Source organism: Anomaloglossus baeobatrachus, chromosome 5, assembly GCF_048569485.1.
Source record: "Anomaloglossus baeobatrachus isolate aAnoBae1 chromosome 5, aAnoBae1.hap1, whole genome shotgun sequence".
NCBI classification, from domain to species: domain Eukaryota; kingdom Metazoa; phylum Chordata; class Amphibia; order Anura; family Aromobatidae; genus Anomaloglossus; species Anomaloglossus baeobatrachus.
The window spans coordinates 226,982,773-227,004,180 of NC_134357.1; the positions used below are offsets into that span (position 1 = coordinate 226,982,773).

General features: G+C 49.2%; 1 protein-coding gene across 4 annotated transcripts in view; it reads right to left on the reverse strand.

The window, feature by feature from the left end:
- Window positions 1–21,408, reverse strand: part of SMTNL1 (smoothelin like 1) — a 549,144-nt gene that overhangs the window by 332,484 nt on the left and 195,252 nt on the right. For all 4 annotated transcript variants that reach the window (XM_075349138.1, XM_075349141.1, XM_075349139.1 and 1 more), the window contains exon 3: window positions 11,648–11,753. In XM_075349138.1, the coding sequence (XP_075205253.1) occupies window positions 11,648–11,753 (106 nt within the window). The remainder of the gene's footprint in view (window positions 1–11,647; window positions 11,754–21,408) is intronic.

The window sequence follows — 21,408 nt, forward strand, 5'->3', positions numbered from 1 at the left end:
AGTACACTAATACTGTAATAATTTGTACTGTACAGTAAAAAACATGACATGTAAAACAAATTAAACTGCACATTAGCTTTCAATAAAATTGTTGGTGTGTGAGAGATACAGTACAAGCAATGTGATGTACTGGTTAGCCAAAAGAGAGTACAATAGTGTATCCACAAATGAAAAATTGATAGAAATGCTATAAAGTATATACTGTACTGTAGAATGGTATACTGTATACAGTAAACAGTACATATGGACAGAACGTTACCTCCAGAGTGGGTCAGAGCACGGTGAAAGGATAGAACCGGAAGTGTGCACGGTGAGAATTTTCTCTTATTGCAAAGCATTGCTCTTAAACCAAGTTACACATTTTTAAAAAACTTTGCTTGTCTTGCAAAACGCTCTCAAACCAAGTTAGTCTTAAACCAAGGTTCCACTGTATATTAACAGAAAGATGCCAATCAGTAGTATGTGTATACTCTGCTCAGCACACGAGCTGTGCTAAATCTGCAGCAGAAAAAAACTGATTTTATCACAACTGCTGAACCCAGTAAACTGAGTGATACATTGTTGGAATCAGGTTCTCTATTCCGACATCATGCTGATGTCGGAATCTGTCAATAGGTTTTTGCCATGTAATCCCTTTTTAATGAATCTGGCCCAAGATCTTAGTGCTGAAAATGGCAATGATAAACTATGAATACTACGCAATGAGTATACTGCAATGTGGTGTGGATGGAAAAAAAGTTTATAAATCTAAATCGTCGATATTAACTTTTAGGACTGCAATATCCAATAGCTAGAGTTCAATCCCGCTTCATGTCTGAAGAGACAATTTGCATATCAAAGTTAAGTAGAAACTGTGTCATGACAATGTAGCTGTTCAAGTGATGGTGCGTGATGTAATAACCCAGCAGCTGAGCTCAGGACCATTTTGCATTCTGATAGAAATGTTTTTGAGGGAAGGGTGCACTAACTAAAAATATATTAATATGGGGGCGTGGCCTGGACCTCATGTAGAGAGGAAGCAGCGTGGGTGAGCTCCTGCCTGGATCCTGAATCATCCTGCACACCGGCCTTGCTGACAGGCACTACCGACCCTGGAGGGCTGCAACACTACTTATAACACCCGGGGAAGCGAGCACAGCCAGGATATGCCGACCCGCAGCAGCAATAAAAGGGACAAAGACGCGCAGGAGCGCGCCTCTGAAGAATCCAATATGGCGCCGCCGGCATCCACACCATCCCGAGCTGGAGCAGTGGGAGTAGCAAGCAGGTTGGAGTGGTTTGCCAGAGTGGCCCCTGGCACAGAGCCTACCTACAACGAGACACCCGATGGCAGCGCTGAACGGGCCCTGGAGCAGGGAGAAAACATACCCGACGGTGAGACTGTGAGTACCCTGGGCCCTGCATGTTCAGCAGCAGAAGATATGCAGACACAGAGGCCTGCGCTGGCAGAGGGAGAAGGGGGAGATGTGGAGCAAACAACACCTGTTTTTACTGAGGCCATACTGAGAGACATTCTGGCAGCAATTAACTCTTGCAATACCACATTGGCCACTCTAAGCGGCCAGATGGGAACTGTCACCTCAGATATGGCCTGTATTAAACGTGAGCTGCAAGGGGTGACTGTCAGAATGGGGGAGCTGGAGGAAAGAGTGAGTACAACAGAGGATAAATTACCACCAATGTCACGAGAGCTGGGAAAGGCCACGCAAAATATCTCCACACTGCTAAACAAGGTGGATGATTTAGAGAACCGCTCCCGCAGAAGTAATTTGAGACTGGTGGGGGTCCCAGAGAGGATGGAGGGCAATGACCCATTGAATTTCTTTGAAAAATGGCTTAAAGACACCATGGGAAAAGACATACTATCCTCTTTTTTCACCATTGAAAGAGCGCACAGGGTCCCTGCGCGTGCCCCACAGCCGGGAGCACCCCCACGTCCTATTCTGATTAAACTACTGCACTATAAAGATAGGGACACTATCCTGCACAGAGCCAGAGATATCAAAGAACTTGCAATTGATGGGAGGAAGATATCAATATTTCCTGATTTCTCCATGGAAGTGCAACGTAAAAGAGCGCAATTTATTGAGATCAAAAAACGATTGCGCAACCTACAAGTGCCATATTCCATGATGTACCCTGCTAAACTGCGGATTGCTGTGAATGGAGAGATTCATTTTTTTGATACGGCTGGGGCGGCGCTGTCTTGGCTGGATATCAATGAGAGATCCCTGAGGAGGAAGAATACCTGAGATTTTCCTTTCTGCCGCCAGGCGTTGTTTTTGTTTGGGACACTATGCTGGTGAGCTCATTACAGTTAAATTCATCTAGGATCCAGGTTGGGAGACGGCCGGTTCATTGTGGACACACGCTGCACTAGCGAGTTGTGGACCCCCCTCCCTGCATGGACTTGGGGCGTGTTTTTAGCCCGGATTCTCTCTATTTGGGAGAAATGTGTAAGATACACTTGATTTTGAGTGCAGGGGCACTGCGCACTGGTGTGCGGAGCCCTATGTCTCTCCTTGTTTTTCTTGTTTATTGTTGTATGATGCAATCTGTTTGGGAAGTGTGGTGTGCCTCAGTCATGTCGCTCAACCTAATGTTTTTGAGAATCGGTGGAGAACGCCTCTCTCCTCCAGGTATGAAGTATCCGTCCGGATTATATCTTAGTCTACGCTTATGGCGACATCTTTAAATATTGTAGCGTGGAATGTTAGAGGGCTCGGAGATGCGAACAAAAGATATGCTATATTTACTCACCTACAGAAACTTTTACCGGCTATTTTATGTCTCTCCGAGACCCACATGGTCAGGGATAATGTTCATTGGCTGAGGAAGGGATGGATCGCGCATGAATATCATTCCACATACTCGACCCATGCACGGGGTGTGAGTGTGTTGGTGCACAAATCCATCCCGTTCTCATGTACCAAATCAGTGATTGACCCGGGGGGCAGATTTGTATGTTTGCTTTGCACGCTGTATGGTATACAATTTATTCTGGTTGCGATATATATCCCTCCACCATATTCAGTCGAACCGGTAAAAAGGATATTGTCTATTTTAGATTCCCTTCCATCTGTGCCGACGCTTTTGATAGGGGATTTTAATAATTACTTACATCCCTATCTAGATAAATTACACTCGGGAAACATATCGGAGAACGCCGCCCCGACTTCATTTGCTAGAATGCTAACAGAGCTGGGTTTTGTAGATCTTTGGTGTGCCCAACACCCCACAACCAAACAATTCTCCTGTTACTCTAGCTCCCACCATACCATTTCACGGATAGACCTGGCTATTGGAAACGCACTTATGGCCTCATATACACAAAAGGTGGCCTACCTACCTAGAAGTGTATCTGATCACTCACCATTACATGTTACGCTTGCACGGGGAAACCCCCTCGCTCTGCCCAGGCCTATCTGGAAACTTAATCCCTTCTGGATCCAGCTTATTGGGGGATCTTTATATGATAACATTCTGGAATACTTTCATCTTAATGAGTGCTCTGCACCGCCACACATAGTTTGGGACTCTATGAAAGCTGTGGTAAGGGGTATATATATTAGAGAAATATGCATACGCAAAAATCAAACCAAATGTTACACCCAGAGTCTGATTCAGAAGGTGTCTGATGCGGAGGCTGCGGTGGTGCTCAACCCGACAGTAGAAACTAAAAACACTCTAGAGAAGGCACAGATGTCACTCAAAGAAAATCTCATGTCGGTGGCAGAAAATAAACGCTATTTCCTTAATAGTGATGAGCGAGCATGCTTGTAACTACTCGGTACTCGCACGAGTATCACTGTACTCGGGCTGCTCGGCGGGTACCGAGTAATTTTGCAATACTCGTGCTTTACTCGTGGTCTTCATCCCTGCATGTTGGCGCTCTTTTGAGAGCCAGCCCTCATGCAGGGATTGGCTGGCAGACCACTGCAATGCCACAGCCCTGTTAGTTGTGGAATTGCAGTGATTGGCCGGCCTGCACAGCGTGACCGAGCCTTTATACCGGCCGGCGCGCTGTGCTCTGTACACAGCCATCTCATATTCCCTGCTTTCCACGCCCACAGGCGCCTATGATTGGTTGCAGTGAGACACGCCCCCACGCTGAGTGACAGGTGTCACACTGCACCCAATCACAGCAGCCGGTGGGCGTGTCTATACTGTGCAGTAAAATAAATAAATAAATAATTAAAAAAACGGCGTGCGGTTCCCCCCAATTTTAATACCAGCCAGATAAAGCCATACAGCTGAAGGCTGGTATTCTCAGGATGGGGAGCCCCACGTTATGGGGAGCCCCCCACCCTAACAATATCAGTCAGCAGCTGGCCAGAATTGCCGCATACATTATATGCGACAATTCTGGGGCTGTACCCGGCTCTTCCCGATTTACCCTGGTGCGTTGGCAAATCGGGGTAATAAGGAGTTATTGGAAGCCCATAGCTGCCAATAAGTCCTAGATTAATCATGTCATGCGTCTATGAGACACCCTCCATGATTAATCTGTAAGTTACAGTAAATAAACACACACACCAGAAAAAATCCTTTATTAGAAATAAAAAACACACACATATACCCTGGTTCACCACTTTAATCAGCCCGAAAAAGCCCTCCTTGTCCGGCGTAATCCAGGATGATCCAGCGTCGCATCCAGCGCTGCTGCATGGAGGTGACCGGAGCTGCAGCAGACACCGCCGCTCCGGTCACCTCCACACAGCAAATGAACACAGCCGCGCGATCAGCTGCTGTCACTGAGGTTACCCGCTGTCACCGCTGGATCCACCGGTGGCCGCGGGTAACCTCAGTGACAGCAGCTGATCGCGCGGCTGTGTTCATTTGCTGTGTGGAGGTGACCGGAGCGGCTGTGTGTGCTGCGGCTCCGGTCACCTCCATGCAGCAGCGCTGGATGCGACGCTGGATCATCCTGGATTACGCCGGACATGGAGGGCTTTTTCGGGCTGATTAAAGTGGTGAACCAGGGTATATGTGTGTGTTTTTATTTCTAATAAAGGATTTTTTCTGGTGTGTGTTTATTTACTGTAACTTACAGATTAATCATGGAGGGTGTCTCATAGACGCCTGACATGATTAATCTAGGACTTATTGGCAGCTATGGGCTGCCAATAACTCCTTATTACCCCGATTTGCCAACGCACCAGGGCAAATCGGGAAGAGCCGGGTACAGTCCCAGAACTGTCGCATATAATGTATGCGGCAATTCTGGGCGGCTGTTGGCTGATATTGTTAGGGTGGGGGGCTCCCCATAACGTGGAGCTCCCCATCCTGAGAATACCAGCCTTCAGCCGTATGGCTTTATCTGGCTGGTTTTAAAAATGGGGGGAACCGCACGCCGTTTTTTTTAATTATTTATTAATTTTAATTATTAATTTTAATTATTTATTAAATAATTAAAAAAAACGGCGTGCGGTTCCCCCCATTTTTAAAACCAGCCAGATAAAGCCATACGGCTGAAGGCTGGTATTCTCAGGATGGGGAGCTCCACGTTATGGGGAGCCCCCCACCCTAACAATATCAGCCAACAGCTGCCCAGAATTGCCGCATACATTATATGCGACAGTTCTGGGACTGTACCCGGCTCTTCCCGATTTACCCTGGTGCGTTGGCAAATCGGGGTAATAAGGAGTTAATGGCAGCCCATAGCTGCCACTAAATCCTAGATTAATCATGTCAGGCGTCTCCCCGAGATTCCTTCCATGATTAATCTGTAAATTACAGTTAAAAAACACACACATCCGAAAAATCCTTTATTAGAAATAAAAAACACTAACAAAGTCCCTCATTACCAATTTATTAACCCCGACAAACCCTCCATGTCCGGCGTACTCCACAGTCCTCCAGCGTCGCGTCCAGCTCTGCTGCATGGAAGTGACAGGAGCTGCAGAAGACACCGCCGCTCCGGTCACCTCCACGCAGCTAATGAAGACAGCCGTGCGATCAGCTGAGCTGTCACTGAGGTTACCCGCTGTCACTGGATCCAGTGACAGCGGGTAACCTCAGTGACAGCTCAGCTGATCGCGCTACTCACCTCATTTGCTGCGTGGAAGTGACCGGAGCGGCGGTATATTCTGCAGCTCCGGTCACCTCTATGCAGCAGCGCAGGATGCGACGCTGGAACATCCTGGATGACGCCGGACATGGAGGGCTTTTTGGGGCTGATTAAAGTGGTTAACCAGGGAATGTGTGTGTGTTTTTTATTTCTAATAAAGGATTTTTCGGGTGTGTGTGTTTATTTACTGTAACTTACAGATTAATCATGGAGGGTGTCTCATAGACGCCTGACATGATTAATCTAGGATTTAGTGGCAGCTATGGGCTGCCATTAACTCCTTATTACCCCGATTTGCCAAAGCACCAGGGCAAATCGGGAAGAGCCGGGTACAGCCCCAGAACTGTCGCATATAATGTATGCGGCAATTCTGGGCGGCTGCTGACTGATATTGTTAGGCTGGGGGGCTCCCCATAACGTGGAGCTCCCCATCCTGAGAATACCAGCCTTCAGCCGTATGGCTTTATCTGGCTGGCATTAAAATGGGGGGGACCGCACGCCGTTTTTTTTTAATTATTTATTAATTTATTTTACTGCACAGTATAGACACGCCCACCGGCTGCTGTGATTGGGTGCAGTGTGACACCTGTCACTCAGCGTGGGGGCGTGTCTCACTGCAACCAATCATAGGCACCGGTGGGCGGGGAAAGCAGGGAATAGGAGATTGTTTAATGAGCGGCCGGCTTTTTCAAAATAGTAAAAGCCGCCGGTCACCTCCACGCAGCTAATGAAGGGAATAGCGCGATCAGCTGCTGTCAGTCAGGTAACTCCCGGCCACCGCTGGATCCAGCGGTGCCGCGATTAACCTCAGTGACAGCAGCTGATCGCTCTACTCACCTCAGTTGGTGCATGGAGCTGACTGGAGCGGCGGTGAGTAGCGCGATCAGCTGAGCTGTCACTGAGGTTACCCGCGGCCACCGCTGCATCCACCGCTGGATCCAGGTAACCTCAGTGACAGCTCAGCTGATCGCTATACTCATCTCATTAGCTGCGTGGAGGTGACCGGAGCGGCGGTGTCTTCTGCAGCTCCTGTCACTTCCATGCAGCAGAGCTGGACGCGACGCTGGAGGACTGTGGAGTACGCCGGACATGGAGGGTTTGTCGGGGTTAATAAATTGGTAATGAGGGACTTTGTTAGTGTTTTTTATTTCTAATAAAGGATTTTTCGGGTGTGTGTGTTTTTTAACTGTAATTTACAGATTAATCATGGAAGGAATCTCGGGGAGACGCCTGACATGATTAATCTAGGATTTAGTGGCAGCTATGGGCTGCCATTAACTCCTTATTACCCCGATTTGCCAACGCACCAGGGTAAATCGGGAAGAGCCGGGTACAGCCCCAGAACTGTCGCATCTAATGTATGCGGCAATTCTGGGCGGCTGCTGACTGATATTGTTAGGGTGGGGGGCTCCCCATAACGTGGAGCTCCCCATCCTGAGAATACCAGCCTTCAGCCGTATGGCTTTATCTGGCTGGTATTAAAATTGGGGGGACCGCACGCCGGTTTTTTTAATTATTTAATTATTTATTTCACTGCACAGTATACACACACCGGCTGCTGTGATTGGTTGCAGTGAGACAGCTGTCACTCAGTGTGGGAGCGTGTCTCACTGCAACCAATCATAGGCGCCGAAAAGCAGGACAGCAGGGAATAGGAGATTGATTAATGAGCGGCCGGCTTTTTCAAAAGAGGAAAAGCCACCGGAGTTTGAACAGCTGTGCAGCGCCGCGGCAGTGATCGGGGAACGGTAAGTAAGAGAGAGGGGGGGGAACTGACCGACAGACTGTGAGAGGGGGACAGACAAGACAGAGAGAGACAGACCGACGGACTGAGGGAGATAGAATAAAAAAAAAAAATGACCGACATCGTTAGTAAAAAGCACAAAACGTGCGTTTTGGACATCGGAGTGCCACACAAGGTTTTCATGTAAAATCTTTCATGTATTAATCTCAAAAAGTAACATACACCAGCTCTATCTCACTATTGGGTATGTGCCCTTAACATTTCCGCCATGAAAATTCATTTTGGTGTCATTTTGGAAGGTTTTCTGGTGAGTCCGTAAAAATGGCGTAAAACTCGGACAAAATTGTTCACATCTGTGACTTTTGAGTGATAAATGCTTCAAGGGGTCTTCCCCATGCTGATGCCATGTCATTTGAGCACTCTTCTGAGACTTTTGTGACATTTTTAGGGTTTCTCCATGCTGCCGGGGGGTCATTTCACAAAAATACTCGGGTCTCCCATAGGATAACATTGGGCTCGGTGCTCGGGCCGAGTACACGAGTATCTTGGGAGGCTCGGCCCGAGCTTCGAGCACCCGAGCTTTTTAGTACTTGCTCATCACTATTCCTTAAACAAAATTATTTTATGGCGGGGGAGGGCGTGGGGCACCTACTGGCCACAGTCATTAGAGCACAGGAAGGATCTTCTTATATAAATAGGTTAAAGACGGAATCAGGTGACTTTGTAACAGCAAGCGAGGATATAATAAGAGAAATAAAGAGGTATTATATGCGGCTATACACATCAGACTGTGACCTCACGGAGACTGAGATTGAGCAGTATTTGGATGCTCTCTCTCTTCCTACACTGAGTGATGTAAACGGGGAATTGCTGGACCGGGACATCTCATTGGAAGAACTGGAGGAAGCGCTTGGCCAGACACAAAATGAAAAAGCTCCGGGAACGGATGGCCTGCCTGGAGAGTTTTATAAAACGTATGCACCCTTACTGCTACACAAACTACTTAAGGTATTTGAAGAATCTGAAAGGCAGAGGGTCCTCCCGCCCTCTATGAGGGAATCCTTAATAGTCTTAATATTAAAACCCGGAAAAGATCCAGAGATCCCGGATTCGTATCGCCCAATTTCTCTCCTACAAACAGACATTAAATTGCTGGCCAAGGTGCTCGCCAATAGGATGTCCCGAGTCATCTCATCTATAGTGCAGAGTGATCAGACAGGATTCATTCCATGCAGAGCCACATCTATGAATCTCAGGAAATTATATTTGGGAATTCAACATAGTTCTGAGGTACCGGGGGAAAGGGCAATTTTGTCTTTAGACACCGCTAAGGCGTTCGATAGCCTTGAATGGGAATATATGTGGGCTGTACTTCGGAAAATGGGCTTTGGACATAGATTCATAAATTGGGTAAAACTGCTATATGACTCACCGGTGGCGAAGGTTAGGGTTAATGGCAGGGTCTCCGAGTCTTTTCCTCTTGGAAGAGGTACTAGACAGGGGTGCCCGCTTTCACCCTTGCTATTCGCGACTGCAGTGGAGCCGTTGGCAGTGGCAATACGGAAATCCAGGGAGGTAGAGGGATTTCGGTGTGGAGCCGTGGAACAAAAGATATCATTATACGCAGACGATCTACTCTTATATTTAGACAGGGTACGTTCCTCGATTTTGCCGGCAATGAATATCATTCGGGAATTTGGACAGAGGTTTGGTCTACGAATCAACTGGTCCAAGTCGGCTTTAATGCCGTTGGACCCCCTTCCGGGGGACTTTTCGGACTTACAGATTCCAGTTCCTGTGGTCCGGGAGTTTAAATATCTGGGAGTAATTGTCAGCCCAATCCCGAAGGATTTCCAGGCCCTAAATCTGGAACCCCTGTTACAGCGATTCAGAACAAAAGTGCATACCTGGTGCCGTTTGCCGCTATCAAATATCGGCAGATCCAATTTAATTAAAATGGTAATGATGCCACAATTACTATACCTTATACATAATTCTCCAGTGTGGATATGTAGGGAATTTTTTGTAAAAATTAATACAATATTCCGGGAATTTATTTGGAAGAAAAAGCAAGCTAGGATTCGACTGGAAGTGCTACAGCGGGGAAAGGAGGAGGGAGGACTGGCGGTACCAAACCCATATATACTGATCCCTGAGAGAGGGATCAGTATGGAAGTACCCAGGTTGCCGGTTGGATGTGGGACAAAGACAGATAAAAGGGGCACGATATCCCACACTGGCTATGATATTCCGGGTGTGGGACAGGGGTAAGTCTCTTTTGGGGATAAGCGGACCTACAGAGCTCTGGCCACTGTGGCAGAACCCCGACTTGCCAGAAATTAAAAAATTAGTAGGGTTCAGAGGATGGGAGGAGGATAAAGGTATCCATTTAGTGTCACAAGTACTACAAAATAATATTCTTAAAAGCTTTGAACAACTGAGAACGGAGTTTCACCTTCCGCATGTCTTCTTTTATCAGTATTTGCAGCTGAGACACGCACTGGAAAGACAGGGGAGGACAAACCCGGTAACAGTGACACATAATCAAACATTACATAGGCTGCTTACATCTGAGTCCTCTAAGGGTCTTATTTCGGAACTATATAAAAAATTACTACCTGCCCATCTGGAAACACATCCATTGATTGTTAAAAGCAAATGGGAACGAGACGTCGGTCCCCTGACGGAAGGCCAGTGGTCTGATATATTGGAACAAGTTCCTAAACTGGCAGTATCGGAGTGCCAAAAGCTGTCTCAAATATATCTCATCCACAGGGTATACAAAACTCCAGGTCTACTATTTAAGATGGGACTCAGACCAAACACACAGTGTGTTAGGTGTGGACAGGATGATGCCCATTTGTTGCATGTTATGTGGGAGTGTGGACACATTGGTGATTTCTGGAACCAAACCCTGGGACTTATAGATCAAATATATCATATCACAATACAACCGTCGCCCCGCCTGTGCCTGTTGAGTCTGTGGGAAGGAGAAGTGGATCCGGATTCTCCAACAGCTCTGGGAATAGCCCGTATCTTGTACCAAGCAAGAAAGCTACTTGCATATCACTGGTTAGACCCTCTACCACCAACATTACCAGAGCTCAAAAACAAATTAAATAACGTCATAAGATTGGAAAGGGGAGTTTTATTAAAAAGAAAAACATTGAAAAAGTTTTACAGCATTTGGCGGCCATGAATGGAGTTGCCGGGCCTACCCTCTAGTGCACTGGTTCGGGATGCAATGCTGGACCGGTTACTATTGTGCCTGCAGTGATGGCATGTGTGAGGAAGGGAATTAAAACTAGTTTTTTCTGTGATGAAGTGGACTTTGAATGAAGAGGTGAGAGAGGACTGGAACGGTTTCATGGATGACTGCACGGAGAGGGAGGGGCAGGAGAGTATAGCAATATGATGTGGAGCGACACGGCTGATGGAGGAGGTGTTCCTGTTAGTCTGAGGCATTATTGCATAATTTAAGTTTTGTTTATTTGTAGAGCCACGAGGTTTGTAGGCTCAAGCTATATAATATAATTATGATTTGAGAACTCTATTATTATATTTACATACATGCAGAGAAAGAACCTGATTTATAAATCACATGTGTTTATCTGTTTATTGTTATCAGTTATATGAAAAGTGAAATACTCTCTGTATTGATCCCTAATGATTTAATAAAAAAAGATCTGATTTAAAAAAAAATATATATATTAATATGAGATGAATTTGTTGTAGTTTTCTCATTTTTATTTTATTCACAACTTGCATGATCATATGAACACTGTCTATTAACTTACAAGGGAAATAAAACCGTTTTGAAAATAAATTCTTACCTCCCGTCCTCGTGTCTTTGCGCGACACCATTCTAGCAGCATGTTCTTCACGGCACCAGCACCACAGCTTGTCGACCTTTTAACAAGAACCCCTGAAGTGGCCACTCTACAAGACAATTTTTAATACACAACTTGATATATAATCTTAAAAAGGATCCATTACCAAATTAGTGCACAGGATGTAATAGCGGCTGGGGTGCAGAATATAACATATTGTATTTATTTATTTCACCTCTCCATTGTAAATTATTAGCAATCAACATAAATGGCTCCTAATTACTTAATTTTCGTTAAGTCCCAGTGGGTATTATCAGATAGTTTCCACTGGGCTGCATTTACTTCTTCCCCTGTATGAGGATGCCCAATCATAAACAGGCAGGAATACCCTGAGTTCAGAGCAGGTTTTTCAGTGTGTGATAACTGTGAAAGGCAGCTCTGATATCCTGATCCTCATGAATGATAAGAAAGAGCTAACAGTAGAGCAGGGATGCATTCGGTATGGGGGAGGGGAAGAACTGCACTGTGAGAAATTAAGGAGTAAAAGTACTCCCTGTTTAGCTTCAAGGCCGAAGTAGCTTTTCTGTATAATTCTGTATAACACAGCGAGGGGACTCCAACCACAGTCTCCCTCGTTTCCACTTATTGGGCCACAAACACCCCACTTGACTGGCATCAGTTGACCCCCATTTTCAAAATGAAAAAGATGCTTTGCATGAAGCACTCTCAAAAATACACGTGCCTTTCGCCTCCCCTGGATGACCCAGGGGAAGAAAAGTCCTCTGTGAGGCATGACTTGTTCATCTTGGTGAACGTTAGTATGTCCACCTTGTCAGTGGACAGACGCGTGTGCTTATCTGTCAGCACACCCCCAGCAGCACTGAAGACACATTCCGAGAGAATGCTGGCTGCGGGACACGACAAGATCCCCAAGGCATACGTGGCAAACTCTGGCAATTTACCCAGATTGGAAGCCTAGAATGAGCAAGGCTCAAGTTGCACAGTAATGGCATTGATGTTCCCTTGCATATACTCATATCTGTGTCTCATCCTCTTTTTCCTCGTCAAGCTGTTTTGTTTTCGCATGAGAATTTGTTCTTGTCACTTTCCCATGTGTTTGTGTTGTCTTGTGAGTTGTTTGTCACCTTTTGGACACCTTTGAGGGTGTTTTCTAGGTGTTTTTATGTGTTTGTGATTGCCTCCCATTGTTTCCTATGGGGTTCGAGTGGTTCGTCGAACAGTTCGCCGAACTCGAACGCGGCCTCCGTTCGGCGAACCGAACTCGAGCCGAACCGCGCCTGGTTCGCTCATCTCTAATCCTCAGTGAAAGAAGATAGGGATTAGGACAATAAAAAATATTGGTGCAGCTGATCAAGTCCGGAGGGAATACATTTTGTACCCCTCCTCCAAGCGCGGGATACCCTTATTACTATATAGCTGAGGAAGCGGCTAGTATAGAGGTGGAGCCTTAGGTGTCGGCCGGACTCTAACGCACGCCGCATAGTCATAAATTAGTGTAATCCGGACACCACCAAGATAGCAAAAATGTTTAGAACAGAGAAGACAAGGTTAAGAAACCTTAAGATTCACAGAATGTGTTGGATTTAGTGAACATTCCTTAGGTGGGGGGCACGTGCTGGAGAGAGCTAAGCTGTGCATCATGCCCCGGAGACTTTCAGAGTATTACTTGTTGATTGATGCAAAGTAGTTTGGCACAGTAAGGCAGGTATTGCTATCAGAAAGATATATTGAGGTCAAAGATGAAGAAGAGCAAGGAGATGTTGTTTTACTATATATTACCCAAGTCTGAGGATGGTCTTAGGGGCACTCAAGAAGGTTGTTTTGTTGCTACGTTGTAGCCTGATTCTAGACAAGCCTCAGAGCTGCTCATAGATGCTGCGGTCCCACCTACTAGCCAGAATTCCTTAACTCTTCCGGTACTGCCCACTCCGGCATTAGTTCCCTCTGTAACAGCATTCACCTCACAGTTAGTAGAGGCATCCGCCACAACTCTCACATTAACCCTGCCCATTCCTGCCTCTATCCATCCAGAAGTACCAATTGAGTAATAGTCTCTATATGACCCAGCCAAATGCACATGTTACCAGTGTGGCTACCACAGCACAGACTGGAGAGATGGTTGTAAAAATTGTACAGCTCACCGCCCACACCTGAATTATGGCCATAAGCCTGTCCCAATCCTCCCTGTTTTAACCCCCGGAGGAGGTTACTATGTGCCTCCTGTACACCAGAGAACAACCGAGCAGACTCAGGAGCTGTTATCCACACCCATACCCCTGGCCCCTCCTGTACCTGCAATGCCATCTCACCCCTCACCGGCCAGTCTGAAGCCACGCTCCCCAGTTACCAATCCCCTCCCCTTGAATCCCCCTCTTTCCGATAGGATACATAGTGAGCCTTACCCCAAACCTGAGGAGGAACAGCCCTCATTCAAATATGTCCCTTTCAACCCCACCCAGTCAGCGGCATTAATCCACTGTCTGCCAGATCCCGAAATTAACCCTATGCGATTTTATAGGAAGATGCTACAGGTCCACCAGTTATATTCAGCTGCTCAGAAGCACCTGGTTACTCTCACCAAAATAAAAGCAGGAGACTGCTTGCCCTTTTGCTGCAGTGATTTCCAGTCCCAAGGCACCCGTTCTAATGATGCCGTTCAGGATAAATGTCTGTTGTAAAAGTTATTTACTGTGATTGTAATAAAAGTTCTGTCCATGGCCCCTCTTGTATCTGTTTTTCCCACCAGCCATTCTAATATGGCGCACCCTGAAGGACAAGTGGGAGCCATAAGCCTGCAGAGATGTGTGGGAGAGTGTACTCATTATAACCTGCTGCTTATCACAAATTGTAAAGAGGAAAAAAAAAAGACGAAGTAGGAAAACATGCCTTCTGCACAGATTTGCAGGACTGCATGTGCTTCATTCCTTACTGATAAGTGCTTTTTCCGGCTGGTAGAGTGGATTTTATTTAATCCTTAGAATTCAAAATTTTACATAAAATTATCAATAGCATTCTGCTTATATCTAAATAATTAAATTAATTTTGCAAGGAAAATTATATTTCTTAAAGTATACTGTGAGGGGAATCCGGAGATATGACGATACATTATGATATTCAGTCATGTCAGTCAGCCCACCTGATGTCACCCCCCTTCCCTTCTCACACAGAGATCCTTCTCAGATGCCCAACATCTGGAAAGGTGTCAAATCCAATTACACAGCCAAGCTAGAGGAAGACCCCCTGGGGGGTTTTGTCCATTCATCAAAGAGAGTGGACAGGAACTTAGCAAAACAAAAGGAAGCTAATCACAGCAGGAATGCATATTCCTGGCTCCGTAATATCATACACAGTTATGACATTACCGTGCATCTCAGCCATACACCCCCTACATCGTTAGAATCGGGACTTCGAGCCGCATCTCTGCATACCCTCGATATCTTTGTCATGCCCCGGGGCGGCGAGATACAAAGAACTGCGAGTAGGAGTCCGGTAGATGATTCGTGCTTGGACTCAAAATGCAGAGGGGACTGGGACGGATCTGATGACACCATAACCATCCCGATCGGACCTCCCAGTCCGGAGTTGCGGATAAAATTCCCTTTTGGGATAGTATCTTAGACTCAAGACAGGGAAGGGGCAGTGCTCCCTGTGAGGTCACTAAGGTAGGAGGGGACCTGGATTGAGCCAAGTTGATAACCTCAGTGCAGCCATTTTTTAGGTGTTCTTTGCCGAGGGTCACGTGTGGATACACTTGTGGGAAAGTTCCTTTAATCCTGGTCGAACAGCGCCCCCCTGTGGCCAGACGCACAAGGTAACTGCTTGAACTGTATGCCTGTTTGTAACAATGCCTTATTTGTAAATGTTCTCTGACCTATGTATGTCCTGTAGATTCCATATTGTATATATTGTAGTTCTAGTGTGCCTTAGGCTGATTAAAATATATAATTAATGGGCTGTTCTGTTATCTCGATCTTGAATCCCACGTCTGTGTGCTCGGTTAATAGTTACCGTAAATCGGTTGCTGGCAGCGAGTTTGTGCCAAGGATCATTGTGGGGTGGCCAGTGAGATTTGGGAAGGTTTTTATATATTCCGTCCACTGAGGTCGGGGGAATATATACCCTACTCTCACCGGGAGCCCTTCAATCATTGGCATAAGTAGAAGAGCGGCCTCCTTGCTTATTGTCAGGCAATTCCATAATTGGCCTGACTATAAGAGGGGCGCTAGAGAGCGTGTCACGTGCTCTGTCTGTCTGTCGGCAGGGTGGTAGAAAGGAGGGACGTAATTCCCGCTTCCCACCCCCCTGTTCGTGACATATTCCTGACATATTGGTGGCAGCGGTGGGATTTCTGAGTGACTCCCCCGGCTGTTCATGACATATTGGTGGCAAGCGGTGGGATCGAGATAATAGTGTGTGTGAGTGTGAGACCCATACTCCCAGACACTCAAAGACTGCCAGTAGCAGCTGTTGCTGCTGGGGTCTTTAGACCAGACCAACACTAGTGTCAAGAGTGCAGATACTGTAAGGTGTGTGGGTGCATCAGGTGGCAGTTCTGTGTCAGTGACCAAAGTCTGCAACAATGGCTGATGGCACCAGGAGCAAAGCGAAAGAACTGGCCGATGCTCTGGCCAGAGGCGAGGAGATGGAGGACGGTGCTGTGGACAGCAATGAGGAGGTTGTCCACGAGCCCTCCAAGAGGCCGACGCCAGAGAACAGCTCTGCAGAGGACATCGCACAACCTGGCTATTATGGACAAGATAAAGAGGAGCACACCCAAATGTCCTCAGGGAGCCAGATGCCAGCCCTCCGCTCTGCAATGGACAGTGAATCACCTGGTTCTGCAGCATGCCGCAGATCACCACTTGCAAATCCCTCCGGCCTGAGAGGTGCAGAGGCCCTCTTTCAAGCAGCCCTAGGCAGGCTTATAGCTGGAGACCGGGATACCTACGAGATACTCATGGCAGAGCGTGGGCATCTGGCAGCATGTGAGGCTGAGGCTGCGGAGTGACAGGCAGCGTGTGAGGCTGCGGAGCGACAGGCAGCGCGTGACCTCCAGCTGCAGCTAGCTCAGCTCCAGTCCTCATCATCCACCCGGGACAGTCGAGACACCAAGCCTCCAAAGGTCCGTGTTGAGGACTTCCCAGTGCTGGAGAAGGATGGAGACTTGGACTCTTTTCTGACGGCCTTTGAACGGACTTGCCGGCAGCACCATCTGGACAAGGACCAGTGGGCCAAATACTTGACCCCCCATTTAAGGGGTAAGGCCCTGGATATCCTTGGCGACTTGCCTACTGAGGCAGATCAGGGCTATGACACCATCAAGCGGGCCGTGATCCAACAGTACAACCTCACTCCGGAGTCCTACCGCAAGAAGTTCCAGAGCCTGCAGAAGGGACCAAAGGACTCCTGGGCTGACCACCGGTGGGCACTTGTCCGAGCTGCCGACCACTGGACCCAAGGCCTGCAGCTTACCACCGGACCGGAGATCCTGGATTTGTTCATCACTGAGCAACTCTTGTGGAACTGCCCTGAGGATCTCCGCCAGTTCATCCGAGACCAGAAGCCAAAGGGGTCCACTGCTACAGCTGCCCTGGCGGATGACTACACCAACAATCGGGCCCCTGAGGCCATGAGAGCGGCCGCCAGCAGCACCTGGAGAGGGGGTAAGTTGAATTCTGCGACTGCCCACCTGCCCTTAGACTGCAGGGGGGATTTCCCCCCCAACTTCCCTTTCCAGGCCCGTGGCAGAACCAAGGCGGTGCCACGAGTGCAACCAACCTGGACACTTCAAGGCCATGTGCCCTCAGCGCCCCAAGGCCCCGTCCCTGTCTCCGTCCCAAAAACCGCCCACGGTGTGGTGTGTGGGTGGGGGTGGTGGTAGGTCCCGGGACAACTTACAGCCCGTCACAGTCGGCCGGTCTACGACAATGGGACTGCGAGACTGTGCCGCTGAGGTGACTCTGGTACGGACTGAGATGGTGTCCCCCCAAGACTTGGTACCCGTAAAAACCCTTGCTGTCTCCGGGATTGGAGGCATTGACCCGGCGCTGCCCGTCGCCAAGATTTATTTGGATTGGGGCACAGGACGAGGGGTGAGGGAGGTGAGGATAACTGATCAGATTCCCGCCAAAGTGTTACTTGGGACAGATTTTGGGCGGATAACCTCCCAGTTTGAGGCCCCCGAATCCCCAAGAGCTGATCTTTCAGCCAGTAATGACATACCCCCTGACAATGTTGATGTGTTATCTGTGCATGATTTAAGGGAGGAGGGAGTGAACTCTGAGTTTTCTGCTTACAGAGACACCATAGACACACACAGCTGCAGCTATGACAGGGGAGGGGGTTGGAGAAGTGTGTGACAATGCCTCTACAAATGATCAGCCAGGTAGCTGGGATCTGTTGCCCTCTGCAGGGATAAGCAGAGAGCAGGGTACTGCAGGGAGAGAACCAATGTGTGGGGTGGGGGCTACTATAGCAAATGCGGGGTCCCCAGAGATTTCACAGCGGGGTTCTGTTGCTGCAGGGGGGGAACAGGCAGGTGAGATTGGGGCTGGCCCAGGAGTGGAAGTGCTCCCAGGTAAGATCTCGGTGCAGGGGTCCCCCACAACCGGGGTGTCAGGAAGCCAGGTAGGTCTGCCTGAACCGGCGACTTGGTCAGGAACGGAGGAGGAGCAGGCACGACCCACGGTAACAGAGGCTGTGGCCGCTGTCACCCGCACTGGGAGTGCTGGAAGCCAAGGGGCCTCCCGGAGGTCCGATAGCTCTTCCCCTTCTGACCAAGTGGCAGCCGAGTCAGGCAGAGGCCAGGACACAGGTCCTGGGGTACTAACCGAAGATGTGACAGTCTCGTCAATTCTGGCCACATCTAGTCAGGGGTTTCAGGCAGCGTTAGAAGCTGATGACAGCCTGAAAGCTCTTAAGGAGCAGGCGGCACAGCCTCCCTCGGACTCGGACCCGGAGTGAGTGGTCTGGGACCAAGGACGGCTGTATCGGGTCACGGTCCAGCAGGGTTCACCAGAGGCATGGCCCAGGGACCGGCAGTTGGTGGTACCCTATCCATTCCGGACGGAGTTGTTGCGGATTGCGCATGAGATTCCGATGGCCGGATACCTAGGGATCGCTAAGACCAAGGCCAGGTTAACCCAGCATTTCTACTGGCCAAAAATGGGGGCCGATGTAGCTGCCTACTGCCGTTCGTGTGACACCTGTCAGAGAGTGGGGAAGGTGGGGCCACTCCCCAAAGTCCCACTGGTATCTTTGCCCATCATTAGGAGCCTTTCAGGAGGGTGGCTGTGGATCTGGTCGGCCCACTGGCCATCCCCAGCAGCTCCGGGAAACGCTTCATACTGACGGTAGTAGATTATGCCACTCGGTACCCTGAAGCGGTGGCCTTGTCGTCCATTCGGGCTGACAAGGTGGCCACCGCATTGCTGGAGATATTCTCCTGAGTGGGTTTTCCCCAGGAAATGCTCACTGACCGGGGGACCCAATTCATGTCACAGCTGATGAAGGCCCTCTATAAGCAAGTCCAGGTGCAACATCTGGTGGCCAGCCCGTACCATCCACAGACTAATGGCCTGTGCGAGCGGTTCAATGGCACCTTAAAGCAGATGCTTAAGATGTTGGTCGACTCCCATGGGCGTGACTGCGAGCGTAATCTCCCACACCTGTTATTTGCTTACCGGGAGACGTGTGCGGGGCCCCCTGGCTCTGGTGAAAGAGGTTTGGGAAGGGGATTTGGCTACCCCTGGAGAGTCTGTCATTGAGTATGTCATGCACTTTCGGGACAAAATGCAGGCCTTGATGCAGCTGGTGCACGACAATATGGCTCAAGCCCAGGCCGATCAGAAGCGGTGGTACGAACAGAATGCTTGTGAGAGGACCTACCAGGTGGGTCAAAAGGTGTGGGTACTGGTCCCCATACCACAGGATAAGCTTCAGGCAGCCTGGGAAGGCCCATACCTCATGTACCGGCAGCTCAACCCTGTAACATACCTGATCACCCTGGACCCTGCCCGTGGGAGGCGGAAGGCCTTCCATATGAACATGATGAAAACACATCATGAGCGGGAGGCATGTGCGCTCCCCGTGTGCAACCTGCTCGAGGAGGGAGAGGCGGAAACCCTCTTGGATATGCTTGCCCAGGTCAGGGAGGGTGGATCCATTGAGGATGTGGAGGTTGGCCACCAGCTTTTGGAGGACCAACGGTCCCAGCTGTGGGCCACCTTACATCCTTTCCGGGAGTTGTTTACCAACCAGCCCGGAAGGACTGAGTTGGCCATCCATCACGTGGACACCGGGGGTCACCCCCGATCCGGCGTTCAGCATATCGGGTCTCCCTGGAGGTGCAGCAACACATGTGCCAGGAGATTGATGAGATGCTGAAGCTGGGGGTGATCCAGGCATCCAACAGCGCTTGGGCCTCGCCTGTAGTCCTCGTCCCAAAGAAACACCGAACCACTCGGTTCTGCGTGGACTACAGGGGGCTCAATGCTGTCTCAGTCGCCGATGCATACCCAATGCCACGCATCGATGACCTGCTCGATCAGTTGGCCGGGGCTCAGTACCTGACCATCATCGATCTGAGTCGGGGATATTGGCAGATTGGCAGATATTGGCTCTGCCTTTATTACCCCATTTGGACTGTCCCAGTCCACGGTGATGCCATTCGGAATGAAGAATGCCCCTGCCACTTTCCAGCGGATGGTCAACACCCTGCTCAAGGGACTTGAAGGGTACGCAGCCGCGTACCTGGATGACATTGCCGTCTTCAGTCCCACCTGGGAGGATCACCTAGAGCATCTAGCACAGGTGCTGAGGCGGATCCACCAGGCAGGTTTGACCATCAAGCCGGGAAAGTGTCAGCTGGCCATGAGCGAGGTCCACTACCTGGGTCACCGGGTAGGCGGGGGAGCTCTGAAGCCAGAGCCTGAGAAAGTGGAGGCCATCACGTCCTGGCCCACCCCCAGAACCAAGAAGCAGGTGATGTCATTCTTGGGGAGCGCCGGGTACTATAGGAGGTTTGTTCCACACTATAGTAGCCTGGCAAAGCCCCTGATGGACCTCACCAAGAAGAAGCTGCCCTCTGCAGTCGATTGGACAGTGGACTGCGAGACAGCCTTCCGGACCCTAAAGGGTGCCCTGTCCACCTCATCAGTACTACAGGCAGCCGACTTCATGTGGCCGTTTGTAGTACAAACCGACGCCAGTGACTTCGGCGTTGGTACGGTGCTCAGCCAGGTGGACTCTGCGAACCAAGAGCACCCCGTCTTGTACCTGAGCAGGAAGCTGTTGCCGAGGGAAGTGGCCTACTCCACGATGGAAAAGGAATGCCTAGCCATAGTATGGGCTCTGCAGCATCTGCAACCCTACCTATATGGGTGCCACTTCATCGTGGAGACAGACCACAATCCCCTCAGCTGGTTACACACAGTCTCCGGGACGAATGGGAGGTTGTTGCGATGGAGCCTCGCGCTCCAGCAGTACAACTTCACCATTTGCCACAAGAAGGCCCGAGACCATGGTAACGCAGATGGGCTGTCCCGACAAGGAGAGGTCACGGACGGGCGCACGGGGAAACACTGGAGTGTGCTGCCCCCTAGCGCCCTCTAAAGGGGGGGAGGGGTGAGGGGAATCTGGAGATATGACGATACATTATGATATTCAGTCATGTCAGTCAGCCCTCCTAATGTCACCCCCCCTCCCTTCTCACACAGAGATCCTTCTCAGATGCCCAACATCTG